At 45.1% G+C, this 26,761-nt stretch overlaps 1 protein-coding gene across 5 annotated transcripts in view; it reads right to left on the bottom strand.

Moving 5' to 3' along the window:
* Positions 1–26,761, bottom strand: part of PDE4DIP (phosphodiesterase 4D interacting protein) — a 738,656-nt gene that overhangs the window by 198,850 nt on the left and 513,045 nt on the right. For all 5 annotated transcript variants that reach the window (XM_073644096.1, XM_073644094.1, XM_073644092.1 and 2 more), the window contains one exon: positions 4,752–4,868. In XM_073644096.1, coding sequence (XP_073500197.1) covers positions 4,752–4,868 — 117 coding nt within the window. The remainder of the gene's footprint in view (positions 1–4,751; positions 4,869–26,761) is intronic.

The raw sequence follows: 26,761 nt of genomic DNA, 5'->3' as shown, positions 1-26,761 counted from the left end.
TCCCGGGTTGATGAACCTTGTAGTTCACTTCACCAATTTTTTCCACCACCTCATACGGCCCTTGCCAATTGGCCAAGAAATTACTCTCCACTGTAGGAATTAGCATGAGGACTCGGTCTCCCGGATTAAATTGCCTGACTCTGGCTGACTGGTTGTAGATCCTGGCCTGAGCTTCTTGTGCCTGGAGGAGATGTTCTTTTACGATGGGCATCACCTTCGCAATCCTCTCCTGCATCAGATCGACGTGCTCAAATGACGCTCCTGTGGGGTGTGACCTCAGCTTCCCAGGTTTTCTTTGCGACATCCAGGAGAACCCCGTAGAGGCCTGTGGAACCTCTCGGATGGAGAACAAGAGATACGGTAGGAGACAGTCCCAGTCTCTACCGTCCTTTTCTATGGCCTTCCTCAGCATACTCTTCAGAGTCTTATTAAACCTTTCCACCAGGCCATCTGGCTGAGGATGGCACACTGAAGTCCTCAGTTGGGAGATTTGCAGGACTTTGGGTAACTCCCTCATCACCTTACTCATAAAGGGAGTTCCCTGGTCAGTCAGGATCTCCTTTGGTAAGGCTGTTCGGGAAAAAACGTGGACCAACTCATGTGCTATACTCTTTGTGGAGGAGTTTCTCAGTGTAATCGCTTCAGAATAGCATGAAGCATAGTCCAGGATAACCAATATACACTGCTCAAAAAAATAAAGGGAACACTCAAATAACATATCCTAGATCTGAATGAATTAAATATTCTCATTGAATACTTTGTTCTGTACAAAGTTGAATGTGCTGACAACAAAATCACACAAAAATCATCAATGGAAATCAAATTTATTAACCAATGGAGGCCTGGATTTGGAGTCACCCCCAAAATGAAAGTGGAAAAACACACTACAGGCTGATCCAACTTTGATGTAATGTCCTTAAAACAAGTCAAAATGAGGCTCAGTATTGTGTGTGGCCTCCACGTGCCTGTATGACCTCCCTTCAACGCCTGGACATGCTCCTGATGAGGTTGCGGATGGTCTCCTGTGGGATCTCCTCCCAGACCTGGACTAAAGCATCCGCCAACTCCTTGACAGCCTGTGGTGCAACGTGACGTTGGTGGATGGAGCGAGACATGATGTCCCAAATGTGCTCAATCAGATTCAGGTCTGGGGAACGGGCGGGCCAGTCCATAGCTTCAATGCCTTCATCTTGCAGGAACTGCTGACACACTCCAGCTACATGAGATCTGGCATTTTCCTGCATAAGGAGGAACCCAGGACCAACCGCACCAGCATATGGTTTCACAAGGGGTCTGAGGATCTCATCTCGGTACCTAATGGTAGTCAGGCTACCTCTGGCGAGCACATGGAGAGCTGTGCGGCCCTCCAAAGAAATGCCACCCCACACCATTACTGACCCACTGCCAACCGGTCATGCTAAAGGATGTTGCAGGCAGCAGATCACTCTCCGTGGCGTCTCCAGACTCTGTCACGTCTGTCACATGTGCTCAGTGTGAAACTGCTTTCATCTGTGAAGAGCACAGGGCGCCAGTGGCGACTTTGCCAATCCTGGTGTTCTGTGGCAAATGCCAAGCATCCTGCACGGTATTGGGCTGTGAGCACAACCCCCATCTGTGGACATCGGGCCCTCATACCACCCTCATGGAGTCGTTTTCTAACCGTTTGTGCAGACACATGCACATTTGTGGCCTGCTGGAGGTCATTTTGCAGGGCTCTGGCAGTGCTCCTCCTGTTCCTCCTTGCACAAAGGCGGAAGTAGCGGTCCTGCTGCTGGGTTGTTACCCTTCTACGGCCCACTCCACGTCTCCTGGTGTACTGGCCTGTCTCCTGGTAGCGCCTCCAGCCTTTGGACACTACGTTGACAGACACAGCAAACCTTCTTGCCACAGATCGCATTGATGTGCCATCCTGGAGGAGATCCCACCGGAGACCATCCGCAACCTCATCAGGAGCATGCCCAGGCATTGTAGGGAGGTCATAAAGGCACGTGGAGGCCACACACAATACTGAGCTTCATTTTGACTTGTTTTAAGGACATTACATCAAAGTTGGATCAGCCTGCAGTGTGTTTTTCCACTTTAATTTTGGGGGTGGCTCCAAATCCAGGCCTCCATTGGTTAATAAATTTGATTTCCATTGTTGAATTTTGTGTGATTTTATTGTCAGCACATTCAACTTTGTTCAGAACAAAGTATTCAATGAGAATATTTCATTCATTCATATCTAGGATGTGTTATTTGAGTGTTCCCTTTATTTTTTTGAGCAGTGTATTTTGGATCAGTTCACATTGATTTTGTGCTCAACGCTGAGCACTTACAGTACATCGGGATTTCCATCTAAATCTAAAAAATGTGATTTGGATGAAACCCCCAAGGGATCCATTCAATAATGAGGCAGCAGAGATACTCTGGACTCTGTTTGGCTTTTGTTTGTTGGTATCTGGATTTTAAGAGGTACACAAAACCGGGCCGGACCACGCTTTTATGCATGTCTAAAAAAATGGGCACAGCCAGATCATAAGCCGGACACAGTCCAAAGTGTCCCCATCTGCTTCATTATGTGGAATCTTCCATTGAGTGTTATTTTGAATCACATATTTCAAAGATTTACATGAAAACCTCAGTGTAAGCGCTCAGTGCAGGATAAATTTGGGTCGAGCCTTAATGCAATCTTTGGGAGGCAGAATGAACACATCAACTGCAGGTGAAGAATTGGTTTCTTTTATTTTTTTATGCCGTTTCTCGTGCCGTAAAAGTGATTAGATTACTTTATTCTTGGTCAGTGAAATTATAGCGGTACGATATTTATATCAGTTTTTTAGGTTTTGCAGCTATTACACACTAAAAAACTTTTTTATTTTGAGAGCTATAATTTTTCTATATTTCTGCTGACAGTCATGTGAGGGTTTGTTTTTTGCGGGATGAGTTGGAGTTTTTATACGTATCATTTTCTGGCACATAATATTTTTTTATCGCTTTCTATTGAGATTTTTGGAAGGCAGAATGCACAAAAAACAGTAATTCAGCGATTGTTCTTTGTTTGTTTTTTTCTATACCATTCACCGTATGGTAGAAGTGATAAGATAGCCATATTCTTCGGGTCAGTACGATTACAGTGATACCAATTTTTTTTTTTATGCTTTTGCCGCTTCCATTAAATAAAAACAATTTTATATAAAAAATATTGTTTTTGCACGGCTGTATTCTTAGACCTATAGCTTTTTTATTTTTCCATTGATGGTGCTATATGGCGGCTTGTTTTTTTTACGGGACAAGATGACGTTTTTAATTATACCATTTTTATTTACATTCGTCTTTTTTATTGCGTTTTATTCCATTTTTTTTACAGTATGATTAAAAAAACATGTTTTTTGCCATGTTTTTTATTAATTTTTATGGTGTTCACTGTATGGATTAAATAGTGTGACAGTTTTATAGATTGTTTCATTCTGGACATGGCAATACCAAATATGTGTGTACTTTATTAGTTTATTTTTGTTTTTACCTAAATATGCATATTTATTAGTATAATATTTCTTGTTCTTTATTTTGTGGGTTTTGTTTTTTTTTACTTAGTCCCTCTAAGGGACTTTAAATTGTATTTGTTTGATCTCTGGTCCTATGCATTGCAATACAGATGCAGTGCAATGCATGAAACCTGTCAGATTACACTTGCAGAACACCTGTTAGACCCTGCTTATGACTGGGTCTAACAGGAAAGAAATACCTGGCACACCAGGAGGTCATTGTTTGACCTGTGCGTGTCGTGACAACCATCGACTCCCTGTGATTTAGTCTCTGGGGTGCCAATGGGGATGAAAGGGGGGGCTTCCTCCCTCTCACAACCTTCTAAATGACCCAATCACTATAGATCATGGCATCTGGAGGGTTAATCAGCCATGGGGCAGTGCGGACATCAGCCCTGGCTGTTACTGCAGGAGTTCGGCTGTTGGCTAAGCCAAGCTCCCAGCGGTGATCATGCAGGGAAGTGCTGACGTTTCAGCACCTCCAACCAATCAGTCAGATCGATCACTGTGATGGGTCAGTCAGAGAGTGGAGACCGCTGTTATTAGTCCCCGCATCTCTATCCGTGCCTATCAGCTGTCAGTGATTGCTGCCACCACGGAGCTGTCACTGTTTATTTTCACACACTGACAGTTTAAATGGGTATAGCATGTCATGATGCAGAAATGGACACCTGCTCATGACGTGCTATGTCCGTCATTGGCCATTAAGGGGTTAACAAGGCTGGGTCATTGTAAAGGTTGGCAGCAAATTCTGCTGGTGTACGCTGTGTAAATGGCTGATACAAGTGATAACATGAATTTCTGAAAATAATTTTTAGGTCTTTGCTAGTTAAATTATAACTGATAGAAATGTATTCAACTGGTTATTTTTCAGCTTGTTTCTTTATTGATGGGTATATTATCCAGAATTCTGTAGTGTTTAACAATAATTAACAGCAGATTTTTTTTTAACAAGTTTGGTGAGTTTAGTGATTTTTAAGCTACACAATGCATGCGCATTTTTATTTTTGCTAAAAAATGACCACGAAGTATAGGACTTAAGTTTGGCAGACCTGATAAAGAGTCATGACATTGTTGGATTTTCCAATGAGCTGGCAAGAAAAATATCCATGAAAATACAATACACCAAATGTCATTGTGTTACATTTTCTTTCACATTACAATTTGTTGCTGGTCTTTTGTTTTAGATTATAATTTAAATTCATTGATCCATGGTGATCTCACCTGGACTTGTTGTTTCTTCTCGATCTATTTCATTTTCACTCTTTCCACAGGTTTCATAGCCAAGATCCTGAAAGTCCATGTGAACTTCTCTGGTATCCTGCTTCAAAAAAAGCCCATCTGTAATAGAGAAATATTTGGCTCAACCATTGAAGGCATTTTCAAATATCAGACTATAATAAAAGACCCATTATTAACTTGACCTTGGGTACAATGAGACCAGTGATAGGTTGCAACAGTTATGCAATTTTCTAACTTTCAATTTTTATATCTTTAAACCAGTTAGTCATGCTGCACAAACTATTTTAGAAATAACATTTCCCATATGTCTACTTTACATCTGCATCATTTATGAAACACATTTTTTTTGTTAGGAAGTTGGAAGGGTTAAAAGTTTATCAGCAATTTTTCATTTTTCCAACAAAATTTACAAATCTGTTTTTTTTAGGGACCACAGCCCATTTGAAGTGACTTTGGGGGGTCCATATGACAGAAAATACCCTAGAGTGACACCATTCTAAAAACTGCACCTGTCAAAGTGCTCAAACCCACATTCAAGAAATTTATTGACCCTTCAGGTGCTACACAGGAATTAAAGCAACGTGGAAGGAAAAAATTAACATGTTCATTTTGGGTCATATTTTTCATTTTCACAAGGGTAACAGAAGAAAATGGACCAAAAAATTTGTTGTTCAATTTGCCCTGAGTACACCTATACCCGATATGTGGTAGAAAACTACTGTTTGGGCACATGGCAGGGCTTGGAAAGGGCTCGGAAGGGAAAGAGGGCCAATTGAATCTTGGAGCGAAATTTTGGCTTTAAGAGATTGCTGATGTCATGTCACATTTGAAGAGCCCCTGACAAGCCAAAACAGCAGAAACCCCCTCAAGTGACCCCAATTTGGAAACTATACCTCTTGAGAAATTCATTTTAACCCTCAATCGATTCACAGAATTGAATAACATTAGGCTGAGTCAATAGAAAATAACCATTTTTCCACTAAAATGTTACTTTGGCCTCAAGTTTTCAATTTTCAAAAGGGATAAGGATAGGAGAAAATGGATCACAAAATATGTTAAGCAATTTCTCCTGAGTACACCAGTACCTCATATGTGGTGGAAAACTACTTTTGAGGCACAGTGCAAAGCTCAGCAGGGAAGGAGCACCATATTGTATTGCACATTTTGCTGGATGGTTTGAGGGTGCATTTCACATTGGCAAAGTCCCTGAGGTGCCAGAACAGCAGAACCCCCCATGAGTGACCTAATTTTACAAACTACAACTCTCAATGAATTCATCAAGGAGTTCAGTGATCATATTGATACCATATGTACAGTGCCTACAAGTAGTATTCAACCCCGTGCAGATTTAGCTGGTTTGATAAGATGCAAATAAGTTAGAGCCTTCAAACTGCAAACGAGAGTAAGTTTTATGAACAGAAGCATAAATCTTACAAACCAAAAAGTTATGTTGCTCAGTTGAATTTTATTAAATTTTAAACATAAAAGTGTGGGTCAATTATTATACAACCCCTATGTTTAATATTTTGTGGAATAACCCTTGTTTGCAATTACAGCTAATAATCGTCTTTTATAAGACCTGATCAGGCCGGCACAGGTCTGTGGAGTTATCTTGGCCCACTCCTCCATGCAGATCTTCTCCAAGTTATCTAGGTTCTTTGGGTGTCTCATGTGGACTTTATTCTTGAGCTCCTTCCACAAGATTTCAATTGGGTTAAGGTCAGGAGACTGACTAGGCCACTCCAACACCTTGACTTTTTCCCTCTTGAACCAGGCCTTGGTTTTCTTGGCTGTGTGCTTTGGGTCGTTGTCTTGTTGGAAGATGAAATTACGACCCATCTTAAGATCCTTGATGGAGGAGCGAAGGTTCTTGGCCAAAATCTCCATGTAGGCCGTGCTATCCATCTTCCCATGGATGCGGACCAGATGGCCAGGCCCCTTGGCAGAGAAACAGCCCCACAGCATGATGCTGCCACCACCATGCTTGACTGTAGGGATGGTATTCTTGGGGTCGTATGCAGTGCCATCCAGTCTCCAAACGTCACGTGTGTGGTTGGCACCAAAGATCTCGATCTTGGTCTCATCAGACCACAGAACCTTGAACCAGTCTGTCTCAGAGTCCTCCAAGTGATCATGAGCAAACTGTAGACGAGCCTTGACATGACGCTTTGAAAGTAAAGGTACCTTACGGGCTCGTCTGGAACGGAGACCATTGCGGTGGAGTACGTTACTTATGGTATTGACTGAAACCAATGTCCCCACTGCCATGAGATCTTCCCGGAGCTCCTTCCTTGTTGTCCTTGGGTTAGCCTTGACTCTTCGGACAAGCCTGGCCTCGGCACGGGAGGACACTTTCAAAGGCTGTCCTGGCCGTGGAAGGCTAACAGTAGTTCCATAAGCCTTCCACTTACGGATGATGCTCCCAACAGTGGAGACAGGTAGGCCCAACTCCTTGGAAAGGATTTTGTACCCCTTGTCAGCCTTGTGACCCTCCATGATCTTGTCTCTGATGGCCTTGGAATGCTCCTTTGTCTTTCCCATGTTGACCATGTCTGAGTGCTGTTCACAAGTTTGGGGAGGGTCTTAAATAGTCAGAAAAGGCTGGCAAAAGAGATCTTTAATCCACACATGTGAAGCTCATTATTCTTGGTGCCTGAACTACTTCTTAATACTTTTGGGGGACCAAACAGAATTCTTGTGGTTTGAGGGGTTGAATAATAAATGACACTCTGAATTAACTTTTAACGTTTTTAAAAAAAAATAAATAAATTTGCGGCAGTGCATTTCCCACTTCCAGGCTGATCTACAGTACAAATGTCACAATGCCAAGTTAATTCCGCATGTGTCAACCAGCTAAATCTGGAGGGGGTTGAATACTACTTGTAGGCACTGTATGTCACAGAATTTTATACCATTGGGCATTAAAAAAAAATTACATTTTTACCACAAAAATGTTGTTTTAGCCCCAGATTTTAGATTGCCAAATGGGGAAATGGGTAAGAATGGAAGCAAAATTTGTCACACAATTTCTGCTGAACGTGGCAATACTCCACATGTGTCTGTATAGTATTGCTTAGCCACACGGTGTGAATGGAATGAGCACTTATTTGTCTCTTGGAGAACTAATATCATAGAATAAAATAGTTTGCAGACTCCATATACAGAGCCACGAAGTGCCATAAGAGCAAAACCCCCCTCAAGTGACCCCATTTTGGAAATTACACCCCTCTGTGAATTTATCTACAGGTACAGTGATAATTTTGACTCCATGTGTGCTTACTAGAAACAAGCAGAAGTGAATGTTGCTGAGTGAAAATTGCAAATCTGCCAGTGTTGTGCCCAGTACATTGTGCCCACCTCATGCTTCTGGAGACATGGACCCAGTACAGGGGCGTACATAGGAATCATGGGGCTCCATAGCAGAAGTTCTAATTGGCCCCCTCCCCCAAAAAATGTAAATAATTGTCAGGGTCACAGAAGAGCAGATCTCACAACTTTCCAGCCGTTACATAGTAATTTTCCTCCTGCTGAAGTCGTAGATTCCTCTTTCATTGCCCCATAAAGTATGATGCCAACAAAATTGTCCCCCAAACACAGTATGATACCCCCAAGATTAATTCCTCCACATGCACAGTATAATGACCCTATTGTACCCCACCTCAACTCCCAAGGCAAAGTATGTGGACCCCAACACAGTATGATCCCCCAACAGTGACCCCCCACAAACCTCCATGCAGTATAATGGGCCTACATAGAGTATAATGGCCCCCACACAAACCTTCACACTCCACAGAGTATAATACACTCCCCATGGTCCTCCACACAGTATAATGCACTCCCCATGGTCCTCCACACAGTATAATGCACTCCCCATGGTCCTCCACACAGTATAAGACACTCACCATGGTCCTCCACACAGTATAAGACACTCGACATGGTCCTCCACTTAGTATAAGACACTCGCCATGGTCCTCCACCCAGTATAAGACACTCGCCATGGTCCTCCACCCAGTATAAGACACTCGCCATGGTCCTCCACACAGTATAATGCACTCGCCATGGTCCTCCACACAGTATAATGCACTCCCCATGGTCCTATATGCAGTATAATGCACTCCCCATGGTCCTCCATGCAGTATTATGCACTCCCTATGGCCCTCCACGCAGTATAATGCACTCCCTATGGTCCTCCACATAATATAATGCACTCCCCATGGTCCCCCACACAGTATAATAATCTCCCCATGGTCCTTAACACAGCATAATGCACTCTCCGTGCTCCTCCACACAGTATAATGCACTCCTCATGGCCCTCCACATAGTATAATGCACTCCCCATGGTCCTCCACACAGTATAATGAACCCCTCATGGTCCTCCACACAGTATAGTGCACTCCCCATCGTCCTCAACAAAGTATAATGCAGCCCCCCATATGGTAAAATGCGGCACCCACCATAGGGTAAAATGCAGCTCCCCCATAGGGTAAAATGCAGCCCCAGTCCTCCAGTATTATCAGTACACACTGATTTAAAATAAACACACTTACCACTCCACGTTCCACCGCCGCTTCAGTCTCTGCAGCGCATCTCCCTCATCGCCTCAGCAGCTGCCAGCTCCACTGTCTGACACAGTGTGGCGTGTCATCACGCCGCTGCATCAGACACAGGGGAGAAATGATGGGAAAGGGAGTGGCACATGAAACCTACAGCCTTTCAACCGGGGCCGGCTGTAGGTTTTCTTGGGCCCTGGGCGAAAGAGTCTCAGTGGGCCTCTTTAACACATACCACCATTCATGATGCACAGATACGGGGGGAGAAATATAGGTATACAACACAGGGCCCAGCCTGTCCCTTCATTCTTCACATATGCAGACATGTACGCACACACACAGTACGCAGACATGCGCACACACACACAGTACGCAGACATGCGCACACACACACAGTACGCAGACATATGCGCACACACATAGTACGCAGACATGCGCGCGCACACACATAGTACGCAGACATACGCGCGCACACACACGGTATGCAGATATGCGCACACAAACACGGTATGCAGACATGCACGCACACACACAGTACGCAGACATGCGCACACAGTACGCAGAAATGCGAACACGCACACAGTATGCAGACATGCGCACATACACACACTACGCAAATATGTGCAAATGCACAGTATGCAGGCATACACACATACATGGTGTTAGAACTCTCCTGTTAGGTTTTTTCTATTTTGCTGGTCACGTGACCTTTTTGCCTATTTAATCCTGCTCCGCCCTTCTGGCCATGCTGGACATCATTGTAATTTCTACTCTTAAGCTAGCCAGGTGCTTTGTAATCTTTGTCAGTCAGTTTAGCTAGGTCTTTTGACCTTTATGTTCTATGCTGTGTGTTTGTCTTTCTACTGCTACAATTTCTGCTAGGAGGTGTCCATCTTTCTCTCAGTCCCTAGTTCTTGTAGGGATCCCTTCCTCACATCTATAGGTCTTCGTTCAGACTAGCTGAGGACTTTAGCGGGTCTGATCGCAGGATCAGGTTCCCCGTTACATCGTAGGGATCTAGCTTAGTTCTATTGTAGGGACAGATCTCCTGTCTTTCCTTAGTGCTTGTAGCCTATCATAACACATGGTACACAGATATGCACACAAACAATACGCAGACACACACATACAGAAACAGATACACAGATACGTGCACATACAGACATATGTACATATTTGAACACATTCTTAAAAACACATAAAACAGACATAAATATATATACACACTGACATGCACACACACACACACACATTAGAATTATTTTTAATATGGGGATTGGGGAAGCTGGCGACAAGCCTCAGTCACCTGCCCCCGGCCTGTGTCACGTCCAGCTCCTCATGTGGCAGTGCAGGGCCGCCGGCATGTCTGATGACCATCACAGACATGGCGCTGGACCATCAGAGGGGCCCACTCGCCGTTGAGGCCCGGCCGCTCGATAGTAAACACTATCTTCATCAGGTGGTTCTCGGTCAAATAACGAATGAACAAAAACCCACTATTCAGGATTTTTTTTTTTTGCCGTTCACCATGTGGTAAAAGTGATAAGAGAACTTTATTCTTTGGGTCTGTATGATTAAAGGGATACTCCATTGATATCATTTTTTATGTTTTGGCACTTTTACACAATAAACACTATTTTATAAAAAAAATAATTGTTTTTGCATTGCTTTATTCTGAGAGCTATAGTTTTTTTATTTTTGCATTAACTGAGCTGTATGGAAGCTTTTTTTTTTTCCAGGACAAGATGCCTTTTTCAGCAATACCATTTTAATTATTTTATGAGGAAAAACCTGAGAGCAGCATGATAGCAAAAACAGCAAATACCTGCTGAAACTACAGTTCTCGGCCGCATCGGCCCTGCATATTGTGCTCATCACTTTCAAAAAGTAAGTGTTTTTTACTAGCAGGACACTATTCATATGATAACTGAAGGCATTGTGTTTCTTGGTCATTTATGAAACTTTTAATCTTGGTACTGAAATGTTTGCCTCAAGGTACATGAAATGACTGCTTCTCACGAAGGTCCTCCTACTGGTCTTAGGCTCTTCTAGAGATGAGTTGATCACTGCCAACCTATTATCAAATGAGGGAAATTTTACTTTTATCTAAAAGCAACACTTATCAAGGCTTCACCAAGTAACATATGGCTTCAGAAATAAACCAAACAAAACTAATAATTAGTGTTGGCGAACCCGTGGCTGTTCGGGTCAAGCGGGTTAGGCCGAACATTTAAAAAAAGTTTGGTTTGGGTACCAGAAAGGTAACCAAACTCGAACCTGATCCCGGACCTTATTCAAATGAATGGGGGGCCCGGACATCCATTGTTTCTCACGTTGTCATCTGTGTGACAGCGCGGGAAACACTGGCTTTGATCGGCAGTAAGTTCGTTACCGCCAGTCAGAGTGCTGTGGTTCCCACGCTCTCAGATAAATGACAGCATGTGAGCCAGCAGCTCTGACCGGCGGTAAAAAAGTTACCACCGGTCACAGGCATTGGCTGATGAGAGTAATAATAATAATCTTTTTATTTGCCAACATACTCAAAAAGCAAACATACTCAACATACTCAATTCAGACTACTCTCATCAGCGTACGCCTGGTCTCACTAATAGAAGCAAGAGCAGGCGAGGCTGATGCGACTATTCACAAGCTGGCGCCTGTGCAATAAATAATTAAAAAAAAATGGTGTGGTTCCCCCAAAAAACGACGTGGGGTCCCGCCATTTTTGACAATCAGCCAAGCTAAAGCAGACAACTGAGGGCTGATATTCTCAGACTGAGAAGGGGCCATGGATTTTTACCCTCCCCAGCGTTAAAGTAGCACCCCGCAGCCGCCCCAGAAAAGGCACATCTGTTTGATGCACCAATTCTGGTGCTTTGCCGGCTCTTCCCACTTACCCTGCTGCGGTGACAAGTGGGGTAATATATGTGGAGTTGATGTCAGCTGTTTTATGACCACTGACATCAAGCCCAGGGGTTAGTAATGGAGAAGTGTCTATAACACACCCCCATTACTAACTCCATAGTCATATTAAAATAAACACACAGCCAGAATAAAGTCCTTTATTTGAAATAAACACAGAGGCTCCTTTATTTGTCTGCTCAGTGTGTTCTGGCTGGCAAGGAAAGCCAAATCATTGTTGGATATGGACAGCACGGTGTCTCAGTGGTTAGCACTGCAGCACTGGTGTCATTAATACAAATCCCACCAAGAACAACATCTGCAGGGAGTTTGTGTGTTCTCCCCGTGTTTGTGTGGGTTTCCTCCGGGTTTCCTCCTACACTCCAAAGACATACTGATAGGGAATTTACATGGTGAGCCCCAATGATGACAGTGCCGATATTGTCTGTGAAGCGCTGTGGAATTAATGGCATTATATAAGTTAGTAAAATAAATAAATATGGCCATTAATGGATTATCGATCAGCAGAAAGGTGAGGAATATGGTGTTTTATTATTTTTTATTTTACAGTGGGGAGTTTTGATTTCAAATAAAGGAGTCTGTGTGTTTATTTCAAACGATTGTCTAGGGGTAATATTTCTCCTTGCGGAGAGTGACTTGTTAAGCACGTCAGGTGAGGAGACTTTTAAAGCTGCAATGCGCCTCTGGGAAATATGCAAATTGTCTCTTCAGAGAGGAAGAGGACTAGACTGCCACCTACAGGAAGTAGCAATCCTAAAAGTCAATAGTGACCCATTTAACGAGCTGAACCACACTTTGCACTGACGAGGGGCAGTACCCCGAAACACAGTGTCTGCAAATTGAGTTTCTGGTCTTGGCTTTTTATCCTAAGTTATGTGATAAGGCTGATTAAAGGGTCACTATTGACTTTTAGGATTGCTACTTCCTGTAGGTGGCACTAGAGTTCTAGTCCTCTTCCTCTCTGAAGAGACAATTTGCATATTTCAAACAAAGGACTTTATTCTGGCTGTGTCTTTATTACAATATGACTATGGGGTTATAGATGCCTCTCCACTACTAACCCCTGGGCTTGATGTCAGCGGCCATGAAACAGCTGACACAAACCCACAAATATTACCCCACTTGCCACCGCACCAGAGCAAGTGGGAAGAGGCGGGCAAAGCGCCAGAATTCTCACATCTAATAAATGTGCCTTTTCTGGGGCAGCTGCGGGCTGCTATTTTTAGGCTGGGGAGGGCCAAAATCCACATCCTTTTCCTAGCCTGAGAAATGGGGGGACTCGCAGCATTTTTTTTAATTATTTAGTTAAATAATGAAAAAATACGACGTGGGAACCCCTCTATTTTTGATAACCAGCCAATATAAAGCTGATGGCTGGGGACTGCAGCTCGCAGCTGTCAGCTTTACTTACCTGCGCTGATTATCAAAAATAGAGGGGAACCCAAGCCTTTTTTTATTATTATCTATTTATTTATTTATTGCACAGGCGCCGGCTGATGAATACTCTCATCAGCCTTGCCTACGCTCGATCTCATAAACTGGATTTTATGTTGGACGGTTATGCCGATTCCTTTTTTCCTTCTTCCCCATAACCAATAATACCTATAATAAACAACAAAGGCCCAAATAAAAAAATACATTAATTCTTTACTAGACTAAAGTAAAACACAAAACATAAAAATCAGATAAAGAACAAAAAAGCTGCGAATCACAGCTATATACAAAAATATAAAACGCAAAAATGTCTCACATATGTATGCATAGGTAGCTGAAATTAAGTTAAGTAAGTTGAAGATGAAATGTTCTCTAAAAGGCCTAAAGTTAAAGATTAAATATTTCCATTGTATTGTAGGCAAAATATATAAATATTTTCTGGGAAGAAGAGCCGAGCTCCCCAGGAGTGTCCATCGTGGAGTATGTCACGCGCTTCGGGGACAAGATGCAGACCTTGACGCATTGGTGCATGACAACATGGCGCAAGCCCAGGCTGACCAGAAGCATTGGTACGACCAGAACGCCCGAGAACAGACCTACCAGGTGGGTCAGAAGGTGTGGGTGCTTGTCCCCGTACCAAAGGAGAAGCTTCAGGCGGCCTGGGAAGGCCCGTACGTCATTCACCAACAGCTCAACCCGGTCACCTACGTGATCACACTTGACCACGAGCGGGGTAGGCGGAAGGCATTTCACGTTAATATGATGAAGGCTCATCAAGAACGTGGAACCTGCGTCCTACCGGTCTGCAACCTGCCCGAGGATGGGGAGGATGACCCCCTCTTGGACATGCTCGCCCAAGCGAAGGCCAGCGGGTCCCTAGAGGATGTAGAGATAAGCGACTTGCTATCCGCAGACCAGAGGTCTCAGCTACGAGCAGTGCTGAAACCCTTCCAAGCAGTGTTCACCAACATGCCTGGCAGGACTGAGGCGGTGGTCCATGAAGTGGACACCGGGAATCATGCCCCACTCCGGCGGACAGCCTATCAAATCTCCGACGAGGTGCAGCATGTCATGCGCCAGGAGGTCGAGGAGATGCTGAAGCTGGGGGTGATTAAGCGGTCCAAGAGCGCGTGGGCCTCACCTGTAGTACTGGTGCCAAAAAAGGACCGGGCCACCTGGTTCTGTGTGGACTACAGGGGGCTCAACGCTATCACAGCCTTTGATGCACAACCAATGCCATGCATTGAGGAGCTGCTGGAGCGGTTAGCCAGTGCGAGCTATCTCTCCATTATGGATTTGAGTCGGGGATATTGGCAGATTCCCTTGAGCCCCAGGGCCCAGGAGAAGTCCGCCTTTATCACCCCCTTCGGATTGTATGAATCCACAGTCATGCCTTTCGGCATGAAAAATGCCCCTGCCACTTTCCAGTGAATGGTCAACCACCTGCTCCAGGGACTGGAGAAGTACACAGTGGCATACCTGGATGACATTGCCATCTTCAATCACACCTGGGAGGATCACCTCGAGCATCTGCAGCAGGTGCTCGGGCGCATTCACCAGATGGGCTTGACCATCAAGTTGGGAAAGTGCCAGATGGGCATGAACGAGGTCCACTACCTGGGGCACCGGGTAGGTGGGGGTACTCTGAAGCCAGAGCCTGGAAAGGTGGACGCTATCGTGTCCTGGCCCACCCCCAGGACCAAGAAGCAGGTGCAGTCCTTCTTGGGCACCGCAGGGTACTATAGACGCTTTGTACAAAACTATAGTAGCCTTGCGAAGCCCTTGACAGATCTCACCAGGAGGAGCCTACCCCATTCAGTCAAGTGGACAGATGAATGCGAGGTGGCCTTCCGGGCTTTGAAGACTGCCCTGAGCAGCTCTCCTGTACTAAAGGCGGTCGATGGCACACGACCACTCTTAGTACAGACCGACGCCAGTGAATTTGGCCTTGGTGCTGTACTCAGCCAGGTCGACTCGGGAAACCAAGAACACCCCGTGTTGTACCTAAGCCGGAAGCTGCTGCCGAGGGAAGTGGCCTATTCCACCATAGAGATGAAGTGCCTGGCCATTGTATGGGCCCTCAACCGCTTACAGCCTTACTTGTATGGGCGCCCCTTCACTGTCGTGACTGACCACAACCCCCTGAGTTGGCTGCACACCATGTCCGGTGCCAACGGAAGGTTGTTACGCTGGAGCCTCACCCACCAGCAGTACGACTTTACCGTACAACACCGCAAAGGCAGTGAGCATGGCAATGCTGATGGGTTGTTCCGGCGAGGGGAGCCTCCAGAGATATGCTTGGAGGAGTTCCAGAAGGTCCTACCTCCATAGCGCAGTCTAAAAGGGGGAGGTGTCAGGCAAAATGTATTTTTGGTCCCAGTTTTAAAAAATGAAAGCTGTCTTAAATTTCCACCCCTGTCCATTTGTAAGACATAGAACTGCAGTGCTGGCCCCCACCCTAAGAATTTTTATTACCGTCGTAAACCCTCAGTGTAGAGCAGCTTTTAGCTCAAACTAGATTTTCCCTCCAATTCTATTGTTTAGCTGGACAAACGTTTAATGTCAATTATAATAAAGCACAGGACTGTCACAAACACAGGGACCACACTTTTGGAATGGTCACCTTTTTCCCATTATAATAGTATATCTTGCATAACTAAGAAACGACCGGGAACTGGGATAATGGATTCTGAGCTTCTGAGCGTCATAGCGATTTCATATTTGATATCAATCTTCATGAATAGTGGTGACGGTCAAGATTATGTCTCCCTCTTAGATGTGGGACCCCCCCCCACACCAAGATATGAAATCTGAAGGATTTTTAGGTCTTCTGCAGCTGGGTGGGCTCGCAAAGCCGAGCCCCCCTTGTGAGGTAAATAATGGGTGTCTCCCAGAGTTTGGGCTGCTTTGCTAAAAACCAGATTGGCCATTTTCCAAGTCATTCTTCTCAGGGACGTCAGACACACGCACACCACGCTGCGTGGAAGAATCACCTCTAATTCCCGGGGAGCCGTCCCCCCCACAGAATCTGAGACCATCACCTTGTGAAGCAGGTTTTGCTATTACTTATCCCTTTTATTTTAATAACTGTTTATGCATATATGTAAATTGTCTCTTTTATAATATCTTGTATATATTTTGTAAACACTGCCCCCCTTTTGGGAGTAAATCATTATTCTTTACCAGTTTCATTCTTCTTGTCCTATGTTGAGCAAACACGTTCCTCACCCGCTAATTCACGTTACCTACCAGGCACCCGATCCACCTGTTAAGCGATCGGTGGTGGCAGTATACCAGTATTTATGTGATATTGTGGTTTGAAGGTGGCTGGTCGGAGGTATATATACGTTCCTGGAAGGAACTGGTGGTATATATACGTCCTGTCACATCATATGCCGCAATAGTCGACATAAATTAGAGCAGCTGCACCCGTGCTTATCCTTGGTCAATACCGTGTGTGACCAGCAGGATAACGGGGCGCCAGAGAGCTGCAAGGTCTGACCCAAAAGTGGGTGTTGTTTTCGTGACAACTAGACTAAAGTAAAACACAAAACATAAAAATCAGATAAAGAATAAAAAAGGGGCGAATCACAGCTATATACAATAATATAAAACGCAAAAATGTCTCACATATGTATGCATAGGTAGCTGAAATTAAGTTAAGTAAGTTGAAGATGAAATGTTCTCTAAAAGGCCTAAAGTTAAAGATGAAATATTTCCTTTGTATTGTAGGCAAAATATATAAATATTTTCATATTTTACATTTTAAAAATTGCAAAAAGGAAACCGGGCCAATGCAAAAGTTTGGACACCTTGCATGGTGCCCAAACCTAGTAGCACCCCAATTTGAAAGTATCACAGCTTGTAAACGCTTTTTGTAGCCAGCCAGGAGTCTATCAATTTTTGTTTGAGGTATTTTCATCCATTCTTCCTTGGAAAATTCTTCCAGTTCTGTGAGATTCCTGGATCCTTTTTCATTCACTACTATTTTAAGGTTTAGCTGCAGATTTTCAATGATGTTCAGATCAGGGGACTGTGAGGACCATTGTAAAATATTCAACTTGTGCCTTATCCATTATCCATTTGTAGAAGCCATCCACTTTTCAATTTCAGCTTTTATATAGATGTGTTATGTTTGCATCAAGAATTTGTTGAAATTTCTTTGAATACATTCTTGCCACTACCCGTGAATTGTTCCCTGTGCCTTTGGCTGCAACACAACCCCAAAGCATGATTGATCCACCCCCATGCTTAATGGTTGGCAAAATGTTCTTTCCTGAAATTCTGTGCCCTTTTTCCTCCAAACATACTTTTGATCATTGTGGCCAAAGAGTTATAATTCCACCTAATTACTACACAGGACTTGTTTAAAAAATGCATCAGGCTCGTTTAGATGTTATTTTGCATGGATCTGATGCTGAATTTTATGGTGAGGATGCAGGAGAGGTTTTCTTCTGATGACTCTTTCATGACGGCCATATTTGTGCTGGTGTTTCTGAACAGTAGAATAATATACCACAACTCCAGAGTCTGCTAAATCTTTCTGAAAGTTTTTTGTAGTCAAGCCGGGATTTGATTTGCCTCTATAGCAATTCTACGAACAGCTCTCACTGAAATTTTGCTTAGTCTTCCAGACCTTATCTTGACCTCCACTGTTCCTGTTAACTTCCATTTCTTAATTACATTTTGAACTGAGGAAAGAGCAACTTGAAAATGCTTTCCTATCTTCTTTTAGCCATATCCTGCTTGGTGGGCCTGCAGAATTTTCATTTTCAGAGTGCTAGGCAGCTACTTAGAAGAACTCATGGCTGCTGCTTTTTGGCACAAGGTTAGAGGAGGTTTTTATAAAACTAGGAAATTTGCATCATCTGGTCTCTCCTAACGATGATAGTGAACAAGCCATAGCCCTAAGAGGCTAATTAAGGTCTAAAACCTTGGTCAAAGTTATCTGAGCACACACATCTGCAACAGTGCCCAAACATTTGCAGCCCATTTTCCTTTTTAGAATTTTTAAAATGTAAAAAATTTCTATATATATATTTGCCTAAAATGCAAAGGAAATGTATCATCTTTAACTTTAGACCTTTTAGAGATCATTTCATCTTCAACTTGCTTAAATGTTCACAATAACAGTAATTTTGAAAATTTTGCACACATACAATACGCAGACACACACATACACAAACTGATACTCAGATACGTGCACATACAGACATATGTGCTGTACATATTTGAACACATTCTTAAAAACACATAAAACAGACAAAAATATATATACACAGTCATACACACTGACATACACACACACACACTAGAATTATTTTTAATATGGGGATTGGGGAAGCTGGCGACAAGCCTCATTCACCTGCCCCCAGCCTGTGTCCCATCCAGCTCCTCATGTGGCAGTGCAGGGCCGCCGGCGTGTCTGATGGCCATCACAGACATGGCCCTGGACTATCAGAGGGGCCCACTCGCCGTTGGGGCCCGACCGCTTCCCCAGCATCTCCACAGGACCGCCGGCACTGCTTTATTGCCAGCACTTTAGACATGGTGGCGCTGTGTGACTCTGTCTGCTAGTAATGACGCGGCAGGGGCCGACACACAAGCATAATTAAAGGTGCAGGGTCGCCCCATCCGCATCATTACTACCAGACACAGCCGCACAGCGTGGCCATGTCTGGTGAAGTGCCGGCAATCAAGAAACATCATCGGGCCCTGGCTCACGGGCCCCATAGCAGTGGAATGGCCTGCCGCCATTGGCGGTACGCCACTGCCCCAGTAAGTTAAGTGGGCTGTCATTGTAACAGAAATGAAAAACGTGAATGCTAACTGTGGTTTAGGCACACTGTGGGGCTTCAAAGGGAGGGGGGCATTTGGATTTGGAAGCACTGAATTCACTGGATTTCTTTTGGGGGCGAGGAGCCATTTCACTTTTCCAGAACCTTTGTGCTACCAGTAACATGGAAGCCCCTATATTACCATTGACAGATGATGGACCTGAGTGGGGTCTTGATATTTTTGTGGATTGAGTTGAAGCTTTTATTGGGAACATTTTACATAACATTTTGGATCACATTTATCCTGGGCTCAACTCTAAGCACTTACATTGTGGTTTTCATCTAAATCTGAGAATGACATGATTCAGATGAAACTCCCAAGGGATCCATTCACTATAATAAGGCAGCAGAGTTACTCTGTACTCCATCTGGCTTCTGTTCAGCGTTCTCCTTGTTTTCAGAGGTGCATGATCGACCGAGCTTTTAAGCACACTTAAAGGGAACCTGTCACCATGAAGATACAGTCTAATATCCACCCACTGGACCCAAAATCCCAGAAATAGCAGAGTTTTAAATGATTAATGCACAAATTATACTGAATCTTTTCCCACAAAGCTAAATATCAATCTGCTCAGCTTCCCCTTTTCTACAACATTGTGCCTGCAGAGAGGACTGCATTTTCAAGGTGACAGGTTCTCTTTAAAAAGATGGACACCACGGGATCATAGGCCAGATGGCATCCACAGTGTCTCCATCTGCCTCATTACAGGGAATCTTCTGCTGTGGGTTCCGTCTGAATCACGTATTTCAGATATTTACACGGAAACCCTGGTGTAAGTGCTCAGTACAGAGCTCAGGAGAAATGTGAGCCGAGCCTTACTGTGATGTTTGAGAGGCAGCATGAACAAATCAACAGCAAGTTGAGAATTGATTGTAATTATTTTATTACGCCGTTCCTCATGCTGTATAAGTGATAAGACGACTTTATTTTTCGGGTCAGTGCAATTACAGCGATACCAGATTTATATAGTTTTTTTATGTTTGGCTGCTGTCACACACTAAAAGGCACTTTTTTTGCAAAACAAAGTTTTTCTATATTTCTGCCAACAGAGTCATGTGAGTGCTTTTTCTTTGCGGGATGAGTTGTTGTCTTTATTAGTACCATTCTCGGTCCAATAACGTTTTTTGATCTCTTTCTACTTTGATTTATGTTAGGCAGAATGAGCAAAAACCCGCTATTCAGGAATTTTTTTTTTGCCGTTCACCATGTGGTAAAAGTGATAAAGATAACTTTATTCTTTGGGTCTGTATGATTAAAGGGATACTCCATTGATATAATTTTTTTATGTTTTGGCGCTTTTACACAATAAACACTATTTGATAAAAATAAAAAAAAATTGTTTTTGCATTGCTTTATTCTGAGAGCTATAGCTTTTTTATTTTTGCGTTGATTGAGCTGTATGGAAGCTTGTTTTTTGCAGGACAAGATGGCGTTTTCAGCAATACCATTTTAATTTAGATTTAACTTTTTGATTGCATTTTATTCCACTTCTTGTTCAATGTTATGATGAAAAAGTATAGTTTTTTGCCACTTTTTTTTTTTACGGTATTTACCGAAGGGGTTAACTAGTGGGACAGTTTAATAGGTCAGGCCAATCAGGATGCGGCAAAACTAAATATTTTGTTTATACATTAATATATGTATTTGATGGATTAATATTTTGGGTTTTTTTTTTGTTCTTTATTCTCTGATTTTTTTTTTTATATATATATATATATTTTAAAAATTTACATTTTATTTTTACTTTTTTTTAACTTGTCCCAGGATGGAACATCAACTTTCCCTGCCCTGATCGTTGTTCTAATACTCTGCAATGCTTTTGCATTGCATGGCATTAGCTCAGTGCATCGCATACAGGTAGGAGGCGTGTCAGCTCCTGCTCTGACCAGGCCACCGTTTCTGGATGCCCCTGTGGCCATCTTTCTGCCCCGGGTCACAATGGAGACCATTAGCACAACCCGATTGCAATTGCATTGTGCCGATCAGAGCAGAGAGGGCGCTCCCTCCCTCTGCGACGCCAATCGATGTCGCAGTAACTGTTGACAGTGGCATCAGAGAGGTTAAACACCAGTGATTTGCGCTCGCACCGATTGTGGGCGTTGCTCCAGGGTGTCAGTTCTCATATAAAGCTGACACCTGCTGTTGATTGCGTCGGTGTTCGGAGTGAGAACACGCCTCCCACAGCGCCGTACAAGTACGGTGGATGTTGTTAAAGGGTTAAAGTGAATCTGCCTGCAGCTTTTTGCTATGTAATCTGAGGACAGCAAGAGATAGGGGTTAAAACATAGATTTCAACTAGGTGTCACACATTAAGCCCCCGTCTCACATAGCAAGATCGCTAGCGAGATCGCTGCTGTGTCACGGTTTTGGTGACGCAACAGCGACCTCACCAGCGATGTCACTATGTGTGACACTTTGCAGCGATCAGGCCCCTGCTGTGAGGTCGCTGATCGCTGCAAAGTGTCCTGGACCATTTTTTGGTCGTTGCTCTCCCGCTGGTCAGCACACATCGCTGTGTGTGACCAGCGGGAGCAGCGATCAGGCTGGTAACCATGCACACGCGCACCTAGTAACCCGTTGTTTATCATAGTTACGAGCCTGCTAAAGTGAGCGGTAACCTCCCGCTCACCGTAGCAGAGTGGTAACCATGATAAACAACGGGTTACTAGGAGCGCGTATGCCCCTAGTAACCCGATGTTTACCATAGTTACCAGCCTGCTCCTACTTCAGCAGGCTCGTAACCAGGAGCAGGACATCGTGGAAAGATTCTTTCCACGATGTCGCTGCTCCCCTGATCGTTGGTGAGCCTGCCTGTTTGACAGCTCACCAGCGACCACATAGCGACGAAGCAACGATCCCTGACAGGTCGTATCGTTGTCGGGATCGTTGCAGCGTCGCTAAGTGTGACGGGGCCTTTAGGCTGTGTGCTGTTGTTTACTTACAATTATGGTTTTATAACCTGGTGATTATCATTGTCTGGACTACATGGCATGTGTTTGCTAGACCGACCTTGCTCTCTCCTGTGATAAGCAGCTCACTGTCAATAAACAATGTTCATAGAGAGCATGGTATGGGTGAGGTTAGCTGTAGTGTGAGCTATCTCATCTCTGCTTCATGTTACATTTAAGAATGCTGATTGTGTCACAACTGCTGCACCCAATAAACTAAGTGTTATATCGTTGGCTTCAGGGTCTCTTTGCCTGCATCTGGCTGCTTTCAGGTGAGGAAAAACCTGAGAGCAGCATGATAAAAAAAAACAGCAAATACCTGCTGAAACTACACTGTGTTCCAAATTATTACGCAAAAAGTGTTTAGGAGTGATACGGTAAGAATTTTTTTGTTTGTTTGTCAGTTAAACTCATTGATGGTGATGTGTGTCAGGGCTCTTTATATCACTGTAAGCAATTGCAGACACCTGTGCTAATTAGTTTGGCAGGTGTGTCCAATGAAAGGCAAGACTACTTAAGAAGGCTGTCCCACATTATTAAGCAGCCTACATTTTCTGCCAAAATGGGAAATAAAAAGGATGTTTCGGCTGCTGAGAAGCAACAAATTGTGGAGTGTTTAGGTCAAGGCATGACTACAATCAACATTGCCAAGACACTTCTTCGTGATCATCGCACAATCAAGAAGTATGTTGCTGATTCACAGTACACACGTGTGCGTGCTAATAAGGGCAAATTGAGGACTCTTTCCTACAGGCAATTACGTCAGGTTAAAAGAGCAGCGGCAAAAAAGCCTTGTCATAGCAGCAGACAAGTTTTTGAAGCTGCTGGTGCCTCCAACGTCCCCCGAACAACAGGGTCCTTCAGAGGTTTGCAGCTGTGCGTAAGCCATCCTGTCGACCGCCTCTATCCACTGTACACAAGCAGAAACGGCTCCAGTCGGCCAAACAATACATGAAGACTGACTTCAAAACTGTTTTGTTCACCGATGAGTGCCGTGCAACGCTCGATGGTCCAGATGGATGGAGTGGAGGATGGCTGGTTGATGGACACCCCATGCAAACACGGCTACGGCGCCAACAAGGAGGAGGTGGAGTAATGTTTTGGGCTGGAATCATGGGAAGAGAGATTGTCGGCCTCTTTAGGATTCCTGAAGGGGTAAAGATGAACTCCATAATGTATGTTGAGTTTCTCAAACAGCACTTCCTGCCATGGTTCAAGAAGAAGAACCGTGCATTCCGCAGCAAGATCATTTTCATGCATAATAATGCACCGTCTCATGCTGCACATAACACATCTGCATCTCTGGCTGCTATGGGCATAAAAGGGGACAAACTTATGGTGTGGCCCCCATGCTCCCCTGACCTCAACCCCATTGAGAACCTCTGGACCATCATCAAAAGGAGTGTCTATGATGGCGGGAGGCAGTTCACATCTAAGCAACAGCTCTGGGAGGGTATTCTGTCCTCATGCAAAACAATTGAAGCAGAAACCATCCAAAACCTGACAAATTCAATGGACGAGAGGGTTCAGAAGCTCCTTTCAAATAAGGGGTCCTATGTGCAAATGTAACATCACCTAGAATAAAGTTTTGAGTTGAAAACTGTTTGATTTCAGTTTGTAATAACCTGCTAATGCTTATAATTTCAAAAATGACCATTTTTTTGTTCTTTATTAAAATGAAAAGGTTGAAAACTCTGCTGTGCATAATAATTTGGAACATGCATTTTGAGTGCAGTTTGAGTGTTTTATTTTTAAAAAAAATATACTGTTATTGTGGCACCCCAGGGGTCTGGTTACCACAGTAATAGAAATATTACGTCTGAGAGCAAGTGGAAGGTTTCTCTGGTCAGGAGCCCTAAGCATGCAACACCGCCCGCCCAGACCTGGGAGGGGAGGAATCTGCCCTTATAAACTGGGTCTGGGGTGGAATTAGGTCAGTCAGAGTCTGGGAGTCAGAGCCTGGAGACAGTTCCAGACACAGGGAAAGTGTCAGCAAGGAGCTCTGTGGGAGCAGGAGCGAGTGCCAGAGGCTGGAAGCTAGATAGCTCGCCCTGGCTGAAGACATTAAGACCGGACACGGAGTCCAAGGCTATGGGGACATTCAGGTCCAGCAGCAGAATCCAACCGGCAGGGGATTCCAGGTCCTCTGGCCATAGAAGCCCGGAGGCACGGTCACAAGCAAGGGACCAGCACCGCCATCGTGAAGCGGAGGCTAACAGAAGGCCCCAAGTCACCGGCCGTACGGGTGAGCACCACACGGTATATTCAAGGACGTGGGCTACTTCTACCCGCACACAGCAAGGTAGCCAGGAAAGAGTACAGATAGACGGGGAGGCCTACAACTCCACCTGGCCAGGGGAGATCCTGCTAGCTCTCAGACTGACCAGGCCTCTACTGCTAGCCAGTACTCCCGGGAGGGTCTGCTTTATAACATCAGTAAAGACCCTGAACTGCACTTCACAGACTATGAGTTATTCCTGCTGCGCTCGTGCACCATCACTCCCATCATCCACACTAACTGCCCTGAGGCTATACTCCTCCCGTGGGGAGTCATCCCGTTCTTAGCTGCACACACAACACCTGCCTCAGCGGTCTGCTTGCAGCGGCGGTCCCCACTGACCGCAATCCACGGGTGGCGTAGTCGGACTATTATCTCACTAATAAGACTGCCACTGAATTGACCACCCTGGGCATGGACCGGGTCAGCGCCACGGAGACTACAACCCCCAGCGATCCGGCTCCGGGTATTCCCTGCACAACACAGGCCCAGGGGGCGCGTCAACTTTGGCATAGTCGGCAGGATTCAAACCAACCCGCCCCAACGGGTATTGCGTGCCTGAAAAAAAAAGACTTTTGCACTTACCTGAGAGAAGTTTCCCGCCGTCCGGAGTCGTTTCCCGCCATCGAACGCCATCTTGGGTCGTTTCCCACCATCTTCTGCCGTCTTCCCGCCATCTGCAGCCGCTTCCCGCCATCGGACGCCATCTTCGGGACGCCGCGCGGGAAGAAGAGGGGCGTAGAGGCGCCAAAAGCGCGCGAGATCCGAAGCTCCGCCCCACGCGCTGACGCTGCGCAAGGTCCTGGAAGGGAGAGGGAGCGACGCTGAAGTCACAGGAGCGCGACGCAAGGTCCTCAACCCCGACGATCAACTGCGGAGCCGCGGCCTATGGAAGAGGATCATCGCAAGGTAGGCCACGGTCCACTAGGGGGGAAGGAGGATGTCGGATACAGAGGGAAGCTCCACTGCCACAGCTGCCGCCAGCGCAACCGCTGCTGCGGTCATGCCTTTCACCATGCCCTATATCCCGGGGGCAACCTGGCTACCCCAGTACTCAGGGGAGTCACATACCCTAAGTGACTTTAGGGAAAGACTGGATAGCCTTTTCCAGGTATACCCCCTCACGGAAGAGCAAAAAGTGAGCATCCTGGTGGACCAGTTAATCGGGGCAGCCCAAAGGGAGGTAGAGTCCTGGCCACCTAGGAAGAAGAGGACTGTCCGAGAAATACTAGCCCGGCTGAAAGACACATTTGATACCCGAACCTCAGCCGAAATAAAGCTCAGATTTTACGGGTGCAAACAACGGGCACACTAAAGTATAAGAGACTATGCTCTAAACCTACAAGAGGCCCTGAGAGCCATTAAGCAGGCAGACCCTGACAGCGTGAGGAATGAAGACAAGCTGTTGACCGAACAATTTATTGAGGGTCTACTGTGCAATGCCCACCGAACCCAGTTGTGGGCAATGGACTTACAGGACCCTGACCTGGACTTTGCACAGTTCAAGGACAGAGCCATCCGGGTGCTGTGACCCACAGGCGCCCTGCTATCACTTATCACCAGGACGCGGCGCCCTTGTCTGCAGGGCCTGTGGGAGCTGATGCGCAGGCTTTGAACAATAACCCGGCTACAGACCTGCACCACCAGGTCCAAGAGCTGACTTACGTTGCCGCGCTAACCAGAACTGTGCAGTCTTTACAGGTCTCTTCTCCAGGAAAGATCCAGCTGGTATCCGGACCGGAGGACGTCCCGTGGCGCCAACTGAGGAGGACCCCACCGGCCAGAGGAAGACCCAGCGACCGATACAACGAGGACGGACAACCCATCTGCCGCCACTGCAATCAACCCAGACATATGGCAAGGTACTGTCATTTAAACGGGCACAACCTGGGGTAGAGGGCCAACCCCCAGGCATAAGATCATCAGGCCCATCGAGCTGGCGTGACAAATACGTAGGGGGACATCCGGTCTTGCCTGTGGTACTGGATGGCATTCCTATGAGTGTCCTACTAGACACTGGGT

This window comes from Phyllobates terribilis, unplaced genomic scaffold, assembly GCF_046119375.1.
Source record: "Phyllobates terribilis strain yellow unplaced genomic scaffold, ASM4611937v1 Scaffold_8__6_contigs__length_399053987, whole genome shotgun sequence".
Classification (NCBI taxonomy): domain Eukaryota; kingdom Metazoa; phylum Chordata; class Amphibia; order Anura; family Dendrobatidae; genus Phyllobates; species Phyllobates terribilis.
This window is presented reverse-complemented; position numbering and strand designations above follow the sequence as displayed.